This window comes from Trachinotus anak, unplaced genomic scaffold (genome assembly GCF_046630095.1).
Source record: "Trachinotus anak isolate AG129_WGS33_773 ecotype Australia unplaced genomic scaffold, CSIRO_AGI_Tana_v1 ptg000029l, whole genome shotgun sequence".
NCBI lineage: Eukaryota > Metazoa > Chordata > Actinopteri > Carangiformes > Carangidae > Trachinotus > Trachinotus anak.
In genome coordinates, this window is record NW_027273880.1 from 914,664 (window position 1) to 930,475 (window position 15,812).

The 15,812-nt window shown below is 44.4% G+C and overlaps 2 protein-coding genes across 5 annotated transcripts in view; one reads left to right on the forward strand and one right to left on the reverse strand.

Annotated features, from left to right (window-relative positions):
- LOC139611998 (NACHT, LRR and PYD domains-containing protein 12-like) overlaps positions 1 to 15,812 on the forward strand; it is a 133,565-nt gene that overhangs the window by 108,934 nt on the left and 8,819 nt on the right. Inside the window, exons 2-9 of one of the 4 annotated variants that reach the window (XM_071467119.1) lie at positions 1,383 to 1,536; positions 1,667 to 2,014; positions 2,248 to 2,322; positions 5,831 to 5,953; positions 6,051 to 6,286; positions 6,517 to 8,377; positions 10,295 to 10,468; positions 14,184 to 14,360. In XM_071467119.1, coding sequence (XP_071323220.1) covers positions 2,267 to 2,322; positions 5,831 to 5,953; positions 6,051 to 6,286; positions 6,517 to 8,377; positions 10,295 to 10,468; positions 14,184 to 14,360 — 2,627 coding nt within the window. In that variant the 5' untranslated portion in view covers positions 1,383 to 1,536; positions 1,667 to 2,014; positions 2,248 to 2,266. The remainder of the gene's footprint in view (positions 1 to 1,382; positions 1,537 to 1,666; positions 2,015 to 2,247; positions 2,323 to 5,830; positions 5,954 to 6,050; positions 6,287 to 6,516; positions 8,378 to 10,294; positions 10,469 to 14,183; positions 14,361 to 15,812) is intronic. The other 3 variants (XM_071467118.1, XM_071467116.1, XM_071467111.1) reach the window with 3 other exon arrangements.
- LOC139612002 (protein NLRC3-like) overlaps positions 1 to 15,812 on the reverse strand; it is a 99,054-nt gene that overhangs the window by 15,773 nt on the left and 67,469 nt on the right. The window lies entirely within an intron of this gene.

Sequence of the window (15,812 nt, forward strand, 5' to 3'; positions counted from 1 at the left end):
CAATTCTGAATAGCATTAGTAAGTGTCTTCAGTCCAGCCTGAACAACTATACAGGTCATTTTTTCCAGCCCTCTGATATGACCCATTGATGTGTCTCCTGAAATAGGGCCCCTACACTGGCAGGTCCACTGGAACTATGTGAATCGAACACCGCTCTCCTGTGTCATATTCATCCATCCACCCCAACCTCCTCCTGACGTGGACTTTGTCGCTCTATGAATTACTACGACCACTAGATGTCGCTTAGCAAGAAAACCTAAGTATGGGTCATAATAACCTGCTGACAGACGACCTACAGGCTTGATTTTTTACCATCGACTGTATATAAAAATGGACATAGACTCCGGGTCTGAGAAGTGAAGCCAATAGTGAGGAGCCTTAAACCTGCATTCTATCTAATGACCTTCAGGCCACTGGCTGTAAAAAGAAGTTTGATTGGATTGAAGTCGATGGCAAAAGGTAGGTAGGAGAGTGTAGGAGAACAATGTCGAGAAATCTAAAAATAAAGTCGGTAGAGGAAAAACCCAGAGGAGGAGTAAAGGAGGAGAAAGGTGAGAAAAGGTATTCGAGGAGTTTGAAAAGGAGATGAGGAAGAGATGAGATGAAGATGTGAAACTGATCATGTTTCACTGCCCTCCCGTGGTTAAGGTGTGGAACTACACTGAGAAGTCATATTAGTGGCTGGATTGCCCAGGCTCTGTGTTCACAGAGGATCTCTCTCATTATCTTATTTAAAATTGTCCTGAATGACACAAAAACACTCTGACTCAGAGTTTAAAACACAGAGAGGTTACTCTCTTTTCACCAAATTGCTGGCAGCAAGTTTTACTAAAGAACTGAAAGAAGTCCCAAAGAGAAGGGGCGGGTCCACAGGGAATTAATCTTCACTAATACACAAGGGCATCACACAAATGAATAAAATACCAGTTCTATCAGCAAAGGTCTTGAAACTAGATATTTTTTAATACAGTTGCTGTTATTGTAGACTTTACTGTTTACTGTCAAATGAATTTGGATCTGAAGGGCATTTTGTTTTAGTCAATGGTCCTGACAGACAGCTGAGGTATTCCAAGTTCATCAGCACTGCAAACTGTTTTTCTGTGGAGTCCCAGCACTTCAGATTGGATTGTGACCTGATTGGATCTTTGTCAAGTTGCCAGTATCAAAATATGCTGATTTTTGTTGCATTATTCTAAAACACTGATGCAACAAAGCACATTGTGTATAAGTAACTCTGGACTTCTCTGGACCTGTGATGTCTCTCTGAGGAGGTGTTGTACTGCTAAAATACTTTGATGAGGATCTCTCACTGTCCATGACTCAGATCACTGCTCCATCATTATTCACTCTCAGAGCTCTGTGTGTGTTGTGTTCAACCCTAGAGCAGCAACACACAGATTCTGCTGCAGCTGGACCTGGACCTGGACCTGGACCTGGACCTGGACCTGGACCTGGACCCAAACCTAGTTGTGTGACCATGAAGAGCAACCAATCAGTGCCTCCTCCTCGTAATTTCAGACAATCTGTTGATGGAAGGTAAGAATTTAAAACTGTCAGAAAGACACTTCACACTAAAAGTTAGTTGTTGTGTTTATTCAAAAATTCAACATATTCTCTATCAGTTTGTATCCAACATGCACATTTATCAGCTGTGTGTTTGTTTCAGGATCCAGCAGCAGAGACCAGACTCTCCTGAACCCAGCTGTCTGTCTTTAAAGAGCCACCTGTTATGTTAAATTATATTAGATGAATGGAAATCAAGAGGATTCTGTTGAAATAGTGAGACTTGATTTTTATATAAAGGTGAACAAGGTCGAGTCTGTTTTTAATAAATGATGGTGGAACATGTCAAACACACACACACAGACACACACACACAGACACACACACACAGAGTAATGTTACTTCCTGTAACTGCAGAGGGGAGGAGCAGCTGAAAGTGAAAGTGTTCAGTGAGCTCAGACTCCATTTGAAGTGGACGGAGCAGAAGGAGGGAAACTGAAGGCTGAGGCAGGTGAGTGTTAACACAACATTATTATTATTTTACTGTCAAAGTCTCTGAGTCAGTTTGTCCCTGTGGACTGTGGAGAGAAGAAGAGTCACAGTGAACTTCTGTCCACACAGAGACACTGAGAGGAAAACCTGTGTGTGTGTGTGTGTGTGTGTGTGTGTGTGTCTTGAACAGCTTGTTTGTCCTGACTCTTGTGTGTGTGAGCTCACAGTCAGTGTTACTGGTTTCCCTCTCAGACTGACTGAACTCCTGAAGATGAGTGATCGTGAACCTCCAGTCTTCAGTCCTGAACCTGGACCCTCAGACTCACAGTAAGAGACCTGCTACAAACCTGTGAACCTCCAAACTGTCTCTGTAACAGTGTTTAGTGTGTTGAGCTCCTGCAGTGATGTCACTTCCTGTAACAGCTGCCGTAGTGTCGCAGAAAATAACTTCCCCTGGTTCCTCTGACATATCAGTGTATTAACAGTGACTGCTGAGGAGCTGGTTTCTTGTGAAATGATCCCAACAAAGAAGAGTTTGACTTTTTTCTTGTGCATATTTTTGCTGCAGCTGATGAACATGACAGAGATGTAAAGATGTCAGTAATTAAAGGGCCGTGGTGGAGCAGAGAAGCAGCCACAGAAGAAGAGAGCAGTGTGTTGGTGAACCTGGATGAGCTGGGATCTAACAGAGTTGACCACACTTTGCAGGATCATTTTACAGCCTGAATGATGAGCTTCACATGTCAGAGCTTCACTCTCCACAGTTAGTTTGATCCAAACTACAGTGAGCAGCTGTTGGAGGAAATGACTGAGCCTCTTTAACATCAAACTAGATATTTGTCAGCTGTTTATACAGATTTCAGGCTCTATGTAATATGGGCCGCTGATTGTAAAGTGGTTCATACTGAAATAACAACATTTCATCATATTTAGTCAACTTGTGTTTTCTTAAACCAGATCAATATTTGTGAACTTTGTCATATTCACATAAAAATAATGTAATGTTGATATTAAATCTAAATTTTAATGTAAAAGCTAAACATTGGTGAAACTTAATATTTAGCTAATATGCTAATTCACACTGCTGATCAGAGGAAGTACCAAAATAAAAGCTCAATCCAGCATTATCCTCAGTAAGACAATGTTCTGTACAAGGAAAATAATTGACAGTGAAGTGAGACTAAAATGATATCCTCAGGATTTGGAGAGAGTGAAAAGTTTTTAGGGAAATGGTTTGATGAGAAAATGACATGGACTGTACATCTTCAGAAATTAGTGGACAAATGTTAGAAAGTAGTAAATATAATGAGGTGTTTAGTTGGAGGTGAATGGGGGCAGACAGACCTGCTTTGGGGACCATATACAAAGGGTTAATTAGATCAGTTTGGGATCATGGTTGTGTGGTTTATGGATCAGCAGCAAACACATCTTTCAAAAATAAGATCATGTACAATGTCAAGCTTTGAGATGATGCACAGTTGCATTTAAAACAACCCCAACTACAGCATTACAGGTGGAAATGGGAGACGTGCCTTTAGAAATGAGAAGATGACAGATATCACTGAATTACTGGATCAGTTTACAGGGTCATAGTCCAGGTCATCCAACACCAGACACATTAAACCTGGCTGGGAAAAGGAGAAGAGGGAAACAAAAAGCTTTGGGTGGACAATGAATCAGAAAGCTTCAGAACTGAAATGAGATCAATGAAACGTCAGTCCAACAGTACCATTGTCAGCAATACCACCTTGGATACTTCCAGACGCCACAGTAGATTTCACATTGATAGAAAATAAGATAAAGATAAGTTCATTTATAATCCATGTACCATACAAGCTGACACTGACAGTTGCCATAGTTACATCCAGATATAGACAGATGCATCAAAGAACTCATCTATTAAAGCTGGAGGAGCATTTTTTATTCAAGAACTTCAAATGAAATGTGAGAACCAACTTGCAGGACTGGATGAGACCAGCACATCTCAGTAGCTTGCAGGACACCTTCTGAGACGACCGGCTGGTCAATGTGCACCATCGTCCTGGGGAGGACGTATCATCTCTGCAAGGCCTCTGGCACTTTAGCACTGGCTCTGTTGTCTGTACAGTTTTGAAATATGTTATTCCACCACTGAAAGTCGCCCAATAGCACCAACAAACTGAATGATGGAGGCAGCGGTAAATCAACAGTTCCCATGTTCTGTGAGGTAGAAGTACTGTTTTTGTCAATGGAGTCTGGAATGTGGCTTTGAATAGAGCAATGGCTGTTTCTGGTTAAACAAAAAGGATCTTGCCTTTAACAAAAATGTCTGTCTCAGTAGGAACCCTGTCCAGAATATAGTCAGACACATATATTAATAATCTGAACCTGTTAGTGGCAAATCAGGAACTTTCAGTGGACATACTAATTTGGACAACTGCCTTGTTTTCTTAAGTTGCAGCCTTTTACCTCTTATTGTGTTCTTGCATCATATTGGACTGACTCCATTTAGACCCAAAATGATGGAAAATAGGGTCCAGGTTTGAAAGTATCTGAATGATCTTAGCCACAGCTTTAAGAAGAGTAAATATGACAAAGTTCACAAATATTGCTGTAAATCTGGTTTTAACATTATTTGCAACTAAATGTGGTGAAATGTTAATATCAGTATGAACCACTTTACAGTCTGTGATCCACAATCTTACACCAGCACAAAGCACAACACTAGTGTCTTTGCTAGTGTGTGTTGGTGTTAAAATGAGGTGAGGTCAGGAGCAGTGTCGACTCATTTCTATCTCATTTCATTCAGTTTCACCTGAGGCTGTAAAATATGAAAGTGAGGGAACAAAAACATGCATTGCAGTTTCAGGTGAATATTTTTCAGCCGGGCCTGTTTGGTGGAATCCTGCTGTAGCTGTAGACGTCTGCTCGCACACTTTCACTCTGCACACCAGCAGTTTCCTCTGCAGAGAAGAGCTCTGTCTTACTACCTGCTGAATCCACCATTATCAGAGAAATCCACCAAGGTGCAGGTGCACCTGGCTTTTAGAGGGGATGGGAGAGAGCTCTCTGTCCTAAATGCTCTGGCTCCATGTGCCTAGATGGTTAAAATAGGCCCTAAGTCTTCAGAAGGAACCAATGGGCTCAGAGCTGAGAGCCACAGACAGAGGAGGGAAGTCACAAAGTGTTGAGAGACGAACTCACACACTGTTGGTTTGGCTCTTTTCATGGGGTTTGTTATCAAGAACAATCATGTAGAATAACAGCAGAATGATCCTTTAATTACACACAAGACTGTCTTTACCATCACTGATATCTGTGCTGTGATGTAACTCTGACAAACTGTGTGTTTGTCAGTGAAGTTGTGTGATGGTCAGATGAAGCCTGCAGCAGGATGTGGTGTTTGCTGTTGTCACAGTCATGTAGAAACACACAGGCCTCCTTGTGTGAAATGAAGCTGAACTCCAGAGAAAGAATCAATATGGAGAAGAAGAGCAGACACATCAGCAGCCATTAGTTTTAGTCAGGATGTTGTTTTGTCTTCATTTGTGGCAGTGGCAGTGTCGGGGTCACAGACATCTGATCCTCTCATCTTACCTTTGTATCACTCTGCTTCTTTAGAGCTGATGTGAGACAGGTCATCAACAGCTGGAGACTGGAAACATTTAATGACTGACTGACACAACAGTGTTGTTTCTGGATGCTGCTGTGTTGCTTCCATCCTTCAGTACAGTGTGCGGTGCTGGATGGTGACGTCACTGCAGGACGTCAGCTGAGAGTTCCCACAATGACTCTGTCATCAGAGAATTGATCAGTGATCCATGTGATATGAATAAAAACATGTTTGTGTTTGCAGAGGTCAGAACCACAGACTGAGAGCAGAGTCTCCAGGATCCAGCTGTCTGTCTATGAAGAGTGACCGGTCCAAATACTTTAATCCTCCAGAGTTCAGTCCTGAACCTGGACCCTCAGACTCACAGTAAGAGACAGTTTCTACTGTAAACTGAGCTGAAGATGATTCAGTTATTAGACATATTTGACTGTGACATGTTAGTGATGAAGACATGTCTTCACAGAGGGAGGAAGAGGAGTGGTGTCTCTGTGGAGGAGCAGCTGTCCTGCTGTGCTCTGTGTCAGGACGTCCTGAAGGATCCAGTCTCTACCAGCTGTGGACACTGGTTCTGCAGACAGTGCTTCACCTCATACTGGGACCAGTCTGGGTCTTCAGGAGACCCCTCCTGTCCCCAGTGTGGACAAAGACCCAGAACCAGACCTGGACTGCAGACAGCCAGTCAGAGCAGCACTGTACAAAGTGAGACTGAACATGTGTCTGCTGATGTCGTCATGTCTGAAACCAGGACCTGTTGTTTTCTCCAGTGTCAGTTGTTCTATCACACAGCACTGACATTTCAGATGATTCTAAAAAGCACAACATTAAAAAGCTTTTCTTTGCTGCTCTTTAGTTTTTCCGTAGCTGAAGAAAATAATCAGCAGATTCTCAGATTCTCTGTCTTCAGTCTGACATTGTCTCTTCTCTTTCAGCAGATAGTGGTCTGCAGGAGGTTTTAGATCAACATAAGATCAGTCTGAGGAGCAGATGTGAACGTGTGACTGAAGGAAGTGATGGAACAGGAAGTGGAACCCTCCTCAACAGGATCTACACTGAGCTCTACATCACAGAGGGACGGAGTGAAGAGGTCAATACCCAACATGAGGTGAGGCAGCTGGAGACAGCTTCCAAGATGAAGACCCTCTATGACACTCCAATCAAGTGCCGCGACATCTTTAAAGCCTTACCTGACCAACAGAGACCCATCAGAGTGGTTCTGACCAAGGGCGTCGCTGGCGTTGGAAAAACCTTCTCAGTGCAGAAGTTCAGTCTGGACTGGGCAGAGGGCTTGGAGAACCAAGATGTCAGTCTGCTGGTTCTGCTTTCGTTCAGGGAGCTGAACCTGATCAGAGAGCAGCAGTACAGTCTTCTCAGGCTGCTCCATGTTTTCCATCCAACATTACAGAAGGTCACAGCAGAGCAGCTGGCTGTCTGTAAAGTTCTGTTCATCTTGGACGGCCTGGATGAAAGCAGACTTTCACTGGATTTCACCAACAGGGAGGTTGTGTCTGATGTCACACAGACGTCATCAGTCAACCTGCTGCTGACAAACCTCATCCAGAGGAACCTGCTTCCCTCGGCTCTGGTCTGGATCACTTCCAGACCTGCAGCAGCCAATCAGATCCCTCCTACATGTGTTGACAGGGTAACAGAGGTACGAGGCTTCACTGACACCCAGAAGGAGGAGTACTTCAGGAGGAGATCCAGTGATGAAGAGCTGTCCAGCAGAACCATCTCACACATCAAGAAGTCCAGGAGCCTCCACATCATGTGTCAAGTCCCAGTCTTCTGCTGGATCACTGCTACAGTTCTGGAGCACATGTTGACTACAGAGCAGAGAGGAGAGCTGCCCCAGACCCTGACTGACCTGTTCTCACACTTCCTGCTGGTTCAGACAAAGAGGAAGAAGCTCAAGTATGATGAGGGACATGAGACGAGTCCACAGGCGCTGACGGAGGCTGACAGGGAAGTTCTTCTGAAGCTGGGGAGGCTGGCGTTTGAACATCTGGAGAAAGGAAACATCATGTTCTACCAAGAAGACCTGGAGCAGTGTGGTCTGGATGTCACAGAGGCCTCGGTGTACTCAGGACTCTGTACTGAGATCTTCAAAAGAGAGAGTGTGATCTTCCAGAAAACAGTCTACTGCTTTGTTCATCTGAGCATTCAGGAGTTTCTGGCTGCAGTCTACATGTTCCACTGTTACACCAACAGGAACACAGAGGTCCTGGAGAACTTCCTGGGACAAGACTACAAACACAGAGACTCAACCTCAAAGTCTGTTTTTGAGAAGATTTCAAAATTTTTAGGAAACCATGATAGTCATCATCCATCTCTGAATGGCTTCCTGCGGGCAGCCATGGAGAAATCCCTCAGAAGTAAAACTGGTCACCTGGACCTGTTTGTTCGCTTCCTTCATGGCCTCTCTCTGGAGTCCAACCAGAGACTCATAGGAGGTCTGCTGGGTCAGAGGAAGAACAATCCAGAAACCATCCAGAGAGCCATCAACAACCTGAAGAAGATGAACAGTGATAAAATCTCTCCTGACAGAAGCATCAACATCTTCCACTGTCTGATGGAGATGAAGGACCACTCAGTTCATCAGGAGATCCAAGAGTTCCTGAAGTCAGAGACCAGATCAGAGAAGAAACTCTGTGAGATCCACTGCTCAGCTCTGGCCTACATGCTGCAGATGTCAGAGGAGGTTCTGGATGAGTTGGACCTGAAGAAGTACAACACATCACTGGAGGGACGACGGAGACTGATCCCAGCTGTGAGGAACTGCAGGAAGGCTCGGTGAGTCCAGACATGATCAATATAATTATCAATCAGTAGATTAGATTAGTGGTTGAGTCAAATTCAGATAAACACAGTTTTCATTTATTCTCATTATTCTTAGTACATTGAAACAGTCAAAGGTCAGTCGTGTTTTTTTCTGCAGGTGTTGTAAATGCTGTGAGCACCAAAATGTAGATGTTTCAGTTGGTTGTGATTGTTGCTGTTAAGTTCATAAAGACACTTGTTTTGTTTATTTGTAATAATTGTTGGATGCTTCATTGATTTGTTAATGTTCTGTGTTGTTTTGAGTCTTTTTGGTTTAATTCAAACCTGATCAAACTAATTAAAGCAGCTCCTCTGATCTTACACCTCAGTGCGTGTTTCCAGGTGTTTCCAGGTGTTGGGGAGGACACCTGCATATGAGAAAACAGTAGTATTAAACCTTTAGTGTCTCCAGCTGTGCAGTCTGATAAATGTCCTCAGGTGATGTCACTTGAGTCAGTGTGGGTGGAGTCTGAAGACACCAGGCCTCTGTAGCACACCTTAACACACCTTAATTTAACAGCTGAGGGTTGGCGGTTGAGGTGCATTGTGGGTAATGTAGGCAGCAGGTTTTTCTGAGGAAGATGAATGTGTGAATGAAAAAAGAAGATGTCTCTGGTTCAGCTTTGTTGAAACTGTCCATTGTGACAGTGTTACAGGAGAGCAGTGATGAATCTGTGGAGGTCTGTATTCAGGACTCATGAGGTTTCTATGACAACAGTCATCAGTGTTTGACAGTGAACAGTGAATGCAGTGAAGCTCTAATGAGCAGGTTCTAGCAGGTGTTTAGTAAAGTTTGTATAAGACCTGAATCATTGTCCAGAGATGACTGAAGTCATGATGAGCATTGAGGATGCTAGGGGAGCTTTAAAGTCTTTCCATAGATTGTGTTGAATGAGACAGAAAGTCCCAGGTGTTTTCTCTCTTGTTGCTGTAGAGGAGAGTCGTATCAGGAAATGTTCAGCTTCAGCCAAGAACACAGGTGTGAATCTATCAGAGCAGAATGGGAGGATTCAGTCTTCTTCTACACACCAGAGCTCAGTGTCATGTTTCTGTGAGGACCTTCTGTGAAAACCAGGCAGCAAACAGAGATTAGATTGAACTGTTGACTGAGTTGACCTCAGGAGAAATGTTCTGGAGTAGGGATGCCACGGTGTGGAAATGTTCCCACCGGACATTAAGACATGTGTGGGCTCAGTATCTGTAGATTAGACCTCAGTGTTTCCCACACACTGATTTATCTGTGACAGGCTGCCACCACATCAACAATGACGCCACATATTGATTGTCTATTGGTTTACAGTTTCAAATGAGGAAAATCTTATTTCACTGTAGAGCTGCACACACACACACACACACACACACACACACACACACACACTTCCAGGTTGTAACTGTAGAGTCCACTGAGTGTTGAACACTAGTGTTTTACTGAGGACAGTTTGTTCATGGATCAACGTGGGCGCTGCCACTGATTCACCACAATGAGCCAGATGTGTTTTATGCAGTGGTGTGTGTTGACTTCTACAGAGAGGCAGCAGAGCCAAGCAATCTGGAGTCAGTTTAAAAACAGTGGAGAATAAAACTGATTTTCTGAACAAGATTCTGACTCTGGATCAGATCATATGATGGAAGCAGAAATGTAACATCATTTTCCCTCCTTCATCTGCACAACAAAGATTCCCATGAAACTCTGCAGGTCTGAGAGAGAGTGATGAGAATTATTGTTTCATGTCAAACACAATCAGATCAGATGAGCTGAGCCACAGATGTGAAGAGCAGATGTTCATCACATCATCATCTTTTCTCATCAGATGCATTTTAACTTCAGTGTCTTTTATTACAAACTGTCTGATTTTATTCTAACACATTTTATATTTTCTCTCATCACAGACTTGTTGGTTGTCGACTCTCAGAGACTCACTGTGAAGTCGTGTCCTCAGCTCTGAAGTCCAACCCCTCCCATCTGAGACACCTGGACCTGAGTGGAAACTACCTGAAGGATTCAGCAGTGAAGCAGCTGTGTGCTGGACTGGAGAGTCCAAACTGTAGACTGGAGACTCTGAGGTCAGTTCACTGACTGGAGCTGTTGTAGTTTTATATTCAGTTCAAACCTGTGAAGTTCCAGTTTTTCATTGGTTGGTTCATTTTCAGGATTTCTGTGTGAGGATTTAAAAAATCAGCCAGTGAAGAGAAAGAAGGAAGATGAGACCAGGAGCAGAGTGGTGATGGGGAGGGTCAGGAGAATCCCCGGGGGCCGTTTGGGGGCCGGTGCCGGACTGATTATTGTGTAGACTAATAATATTGTGTTATATAAATGTGGTCTACCTCGCTGCACCATCCTGCAGCCTGAACTGAGCCTCGCAGCCTCTTGTCTCTCCCAGCACGTCAGACACTACCAAGTCTATATTTGCAGTAGGGGGGTAAATGAGCAGCTCCTCCTCAGATGGTCCAACCCCAGTGTGCCTTGAACTGTGATTGGCCAGCCGCTGACCAATAAGAGCTGTGAAGTGGGGCTGGTACAGAGTCATCAGAGACGTGTTGGTGTTATCAGGGAACGTGTGTGTTCACTGTTCACATTGGTTTGAAGCAGCAGCAGAAAGAGAAGGAGAAAGGTGGAGCAGAGAAGAATGAAGAAGAACAAATACTGGAGGAGGAAGCAGAGAAATGTTCCACAATCACAGAGAGATTCAACATCCAGTAAAGAGCCGGCAGCTGAAATGCTAAGCAGGGGCGTTGGAGCTAGCTGCTAGCTCAGCTCATATTAAATGTGGCTAGTATAGCTAGCTGCTAGTTGTTGGGCAGCAGCCCTGTGCTTGTGTTAGCTGCTGTTTGTCTTTGTGTGTTATTAACAGCTGGGACTGGTGATCTCCAGGTAAAATGAAGGGTCCCACTCGGCCCCTGGATGAGAGCAGTCACAGTGTTTGTGATTCAGAGCAGCAGAGAATTGACAGAGTTTGATCTTTGATCTTTGAACAGGCGTGATTTCTGCTGAAGGCAGGGAGGGACTGGCCAATCAGAGGAGATCCAGGAAAACAGCTCCTCGTTCCTCAGGAGACAGCTGCCACTGATCTGAGAGCAGATGTTGTGTTGTGGTCAGAAACACAGCAGCTTGTGTATGTTGTGGAGCTGACAGTACCATGGGAGGACGCAGGAGAAACGGCCTCTGAGAGGAAACAGCTCAGATACACAGAGCTGGCAGCAGAGGCAGAGGAGCCTGCTCTGAAAGCTGAGCTCCAGGGGAGGTTGGCTGTAGGGGTTTTGTTGGCAGATCAGTCTGGTCCCTGTTACCTGAACTGAGCTGCTCTCACTTCTGTTCTCTTCAAGTCCACGTTGTGCTTCTCTGAACCTGTGCACTGTGAACTCAAAGCGCTCCAGGTGTCCTTCATGTCATATCTAGTTGATTGTGTGTGAACACAACAAAAGCTCAGACTTGATCTTGAAGAATGGAGCTTCTTCTAATCACATGAATAACACAAGTGGTCATGTGACTGTGGTTCAGGAGCAGTTACCAGAGCAGACTGACACTGACACTCAGAGAAACTCTGTTCATTGCTCCTTCTCTTCCGGCTCCCAACGAAGGCGGACGCATCTTCCCCCTCTCTCCTCTCCCTTTTTTTCCCTGCTTTGCATCTCATGTCTCGTCCTGTCTTGTCTAAACCTTGGAAGCCTCTCTCCGCACTGCTCTCCAAATCTAAAATCATGGAATTGGTCAACTGGTCTCTCAACGCAATTGACAGGATCTTCTCGACGAGAAGCCCGGGTTCGGGGGAACCTGTCTGCCCTGGCGGAACGTACCCCGCTGGCTACATGAGGGACTCCTGGGAGCAGTGGAGGGTCGTGTGCCTGGCGAGTCTTTCCGTTGAGGACATCGAAGATCTCTATATATTCGGAACTGTGATATCAGGCTTTCTGCTGATTGGATTAGGCATTGCCCTGGTGTATCGGAAAATTCGGAAGACGGTGACAGCAGTCCAAATCCCCACGCTGCCCGACATAATTGATGGAGTGAGTAAAGCTGTAAGCACTCAGACTGTGATTGTGAACCGCAACTTGGGAACCACCTTGGAAGGAGCTGTTAATGCTCAGACTGTGGTCATAAATCGCAACATGGGTCACATCTTGGAGAAGCTTGCAGCTTTGAAAAGGAGAATGGATGGAGATGACCAGAATGGACTAACAGAGTAAGCCGTGTCTATTGAAATACGACTGCTCGCCCTAACCCAAACAATCATAATCTAATCTGCGTTCCGGCCCCCGCAGCACCAGCCTTGGCCAAGGCCGGTGCTGGAACAACTCCCCCACGAGATCGCTGCAGTGAGACGCTTCCTCCACGGACACCTGTGGATTGTTGACTCCGTCCAGGAACCGATCAAGGATGTCTCCATGGCAACTTGCTGTGTTATCGCGATGACACCCTGCGAACTGAGGCACTGATTGTGAACTAGATGAAGTGACTCCCCAGGCCTATGCACACACACACATTCACGGACACCTCTTAAATGTACATATGCAACTCACAACCCAACCCCATCCCACGCCTTCGCCACTTCCTCCCATCCAGCGCGGCGGGCGGGGTCCGATAGCTGCTCCTTAATGGCAGCGGCTGCGGCTGGCTGCCTGTCTGCACTGGAATCACCTCCTCCCCCCTTTACCCCCTCCCCTGGAGCAAATTGTCTTGAGTCACTGTGTTGTAAGATGTGTTTGTTTATATATGCCTATGTTGCTGAGGTTTTTTTTCCCGAATCCCACACTGTACCCCCCCCCCCCCCCAGGAGTATAGTTTGGGTTCTGTTATTTTTTCTCCTCTCCTCTCCACTTGTTTTTTTCCCCATTCCTCCTTTTTAAATGGCGCCGCAGATGGCTGCCTCGGTGTTTTGGTGCGCTCTGCACCATTCACTAGAACAAATTCCTTGTACGTGAAAACATACTTGGCAATAAACCTGATTCTGATTCTGATTCTGATTCTGATCAACTATCAGACCTAAACCGTGGACGTTGTGCTGAGCTGAAGGGTTGTAGGACTGTGAGCACAGGTTTGATCTCTGCTCTGTGACCTTCATTAACCCCGTCCTCACTCAGTCTGCTCCTCACTGGGGGGTTGATGTGAAAATCAGATGAATTCTACTTCCTCATTCAGTGAAGATCAGCTGAATAAATCTGTGGTGTTTTCCAGCAGGAGGCTCTGAACGTTACCTGAAGGTGAACTGGTTGTTGCTGCAGGTCACATAATCTGACGGCTCACAGAATGGGCTGTAACACCGGTGGTAGACTGAGGCCGAGCACTCGTCCTCCTCAAGTTCTCAACAGTAACACAAGTTCTTCTTTAAAGATGTGGACACAGAGAAATATTTTCCCTCCTCCTGTAAATGTGACATTGTGCAGTTGTTTGGTGACTTTGGAACATTGAAGCTGCTCCACCATGTTTGTTCTGAACAGTGTGACTGAGTTCTCACTGTTTGTTCACGTCCTCAGTGTTTTGTTTCTGTGCTGATGTCTGTAGTGTCAGAGAGGGAACAGACTAAACAGACGTGAATCCTCTGATTCTCCTCTGATTACAGACTGAACTGAGGTCAGCAGCAGCTGATCAACCTGTGTTCACATCAACAGCTGTATGAATGTTGTGCTGACATTTGGATGATGTGTGTAGAAGGCTGACATGATGAAGATCCACAATAACAGAAGGACAGAGTCACTCTACTCATTTTATACAAAGATCATTGATCAGGACAAATCTGATTGATTATCAATCATTGATCTACATCTTTGATTCTTTATTCAGATTGATGGACTGCAGGTTGTCAGAGATCAGCTGTTCTTCTCTGGGCTCAGCTCTGAAGTCCAACCCCTCCCATCTGAGAGAACTGGACCTGAGCTGGAACCAGGACCTGCAGGATCCAGGAGTGAAGGGTCTGTGTGGTTTTCTGCAGAGTCCAGACTGTAGACTGGAGACTCTGAGGTCAGTTCACTGTTGTAGATCTTATATCTGAATCCACAGCTAATGAAGCTTCACACATAAGTTGAATCCATTGACTGTGAATGAATGAATGACATTGTAAATAGTTGTTGTCTCATGTTTCCAGTTGTTCTTCTCTCAGACTGAGAATGATTCTTCAGTTTCAGCTCATTTCACTCACTTGTCATGAATACTGTGTGTGTGGAACTTCTGGTTATGGCGGCCACCTAGGGAGACGTGCTTCGTGCTGCTCTGCCTTAGCCACTAACATTTCTACTAAAAATACTCACAATTATCACATAACTTGGTAATATAGGGTGAGCGTGGATACTGTAATGCCGAAGGCTGTCAGTCTAAGTAAAGATAAAAACAAACCGTCAAAGCCACCGAAGCTACCTGACTTCGGTGGCTCCACCAAGAACACTTATCATGAAGTTTCTCAACTACAAGGACAAGCGGACAGTTGTGGAAGCTGCAAGGGCTAAAAAAGACATCCTCTACAAGGAACAGCAAATACGGTTTGACTTGGCTACGGGGAGGTAATATAATACCTGAATTAGGGTGCTGAAAATTACTGTTATAAATTCGGCTTAACCTGTGTTCTGAAAGCGTTTTAGTATTCTGAAGGTAATCTCAGCTAATAATATATTATTCACAGTGCATAAGTCTCCACTTCATGATGAGGCTGCAATGTGGGCCCTGATATCAAGTGTAAAAAAAAAAAATAGCGCACACTAAAATACGTTGGGCTTTTGAACATACACATTAAACTTAGGATACATTTGATTTGTGGGGCATACTTGATAAATAAAAAACGTAGTTGGGTATAGACTAAAACAAACACGCTACGTATGTTGCAGACGAGTGTTAATTACTGTTATAGCGGCAGAGATCTTTATTTTTATCTTTTTTGGTTAGAGGATAACAGAGTGGTTTGACTGATCCTCATTAAGTGTGGAACAGACAGCGATATCGAGAGTTAAAATGTTTTCAGGGGGGCTCCCACGAAAGTGGGAAAGGGGAAGTAGTTCATGTTCAGTGTTTTGTATAAGTGTTCAAGAATCCACGTTTGTTATGCTCCTCCGTAAGTTTTTTTCCAGGTTGCAAGGTAATCTATCATTGTCTCTTGTTAAAGAGTTAAAGTCATGAATAAAATAAAGGAAATGGACTCCAAAGTAGTGTTTCTACAAGAAAGGCATCTCTTGGAAAAAGAAAAATGTAATTAAGGATACATTTGGAAGGCATTTAATCATCCAGGGCTCTTTATTGTCAGAAAACTTAAACTTGGTAAATTTATATGGCCCTAATACAGATGATCCTAGTTATTTTGTAAATCTGTTCCTTACTCTCTCAACATTTGCAGGACATTATGTAATAGCAAGGGATTTTAACTGTACCTTGAATCCTAGTATGGACAGATCTACGGGAGTAGATCAATCTCATAATAGGTGTAGA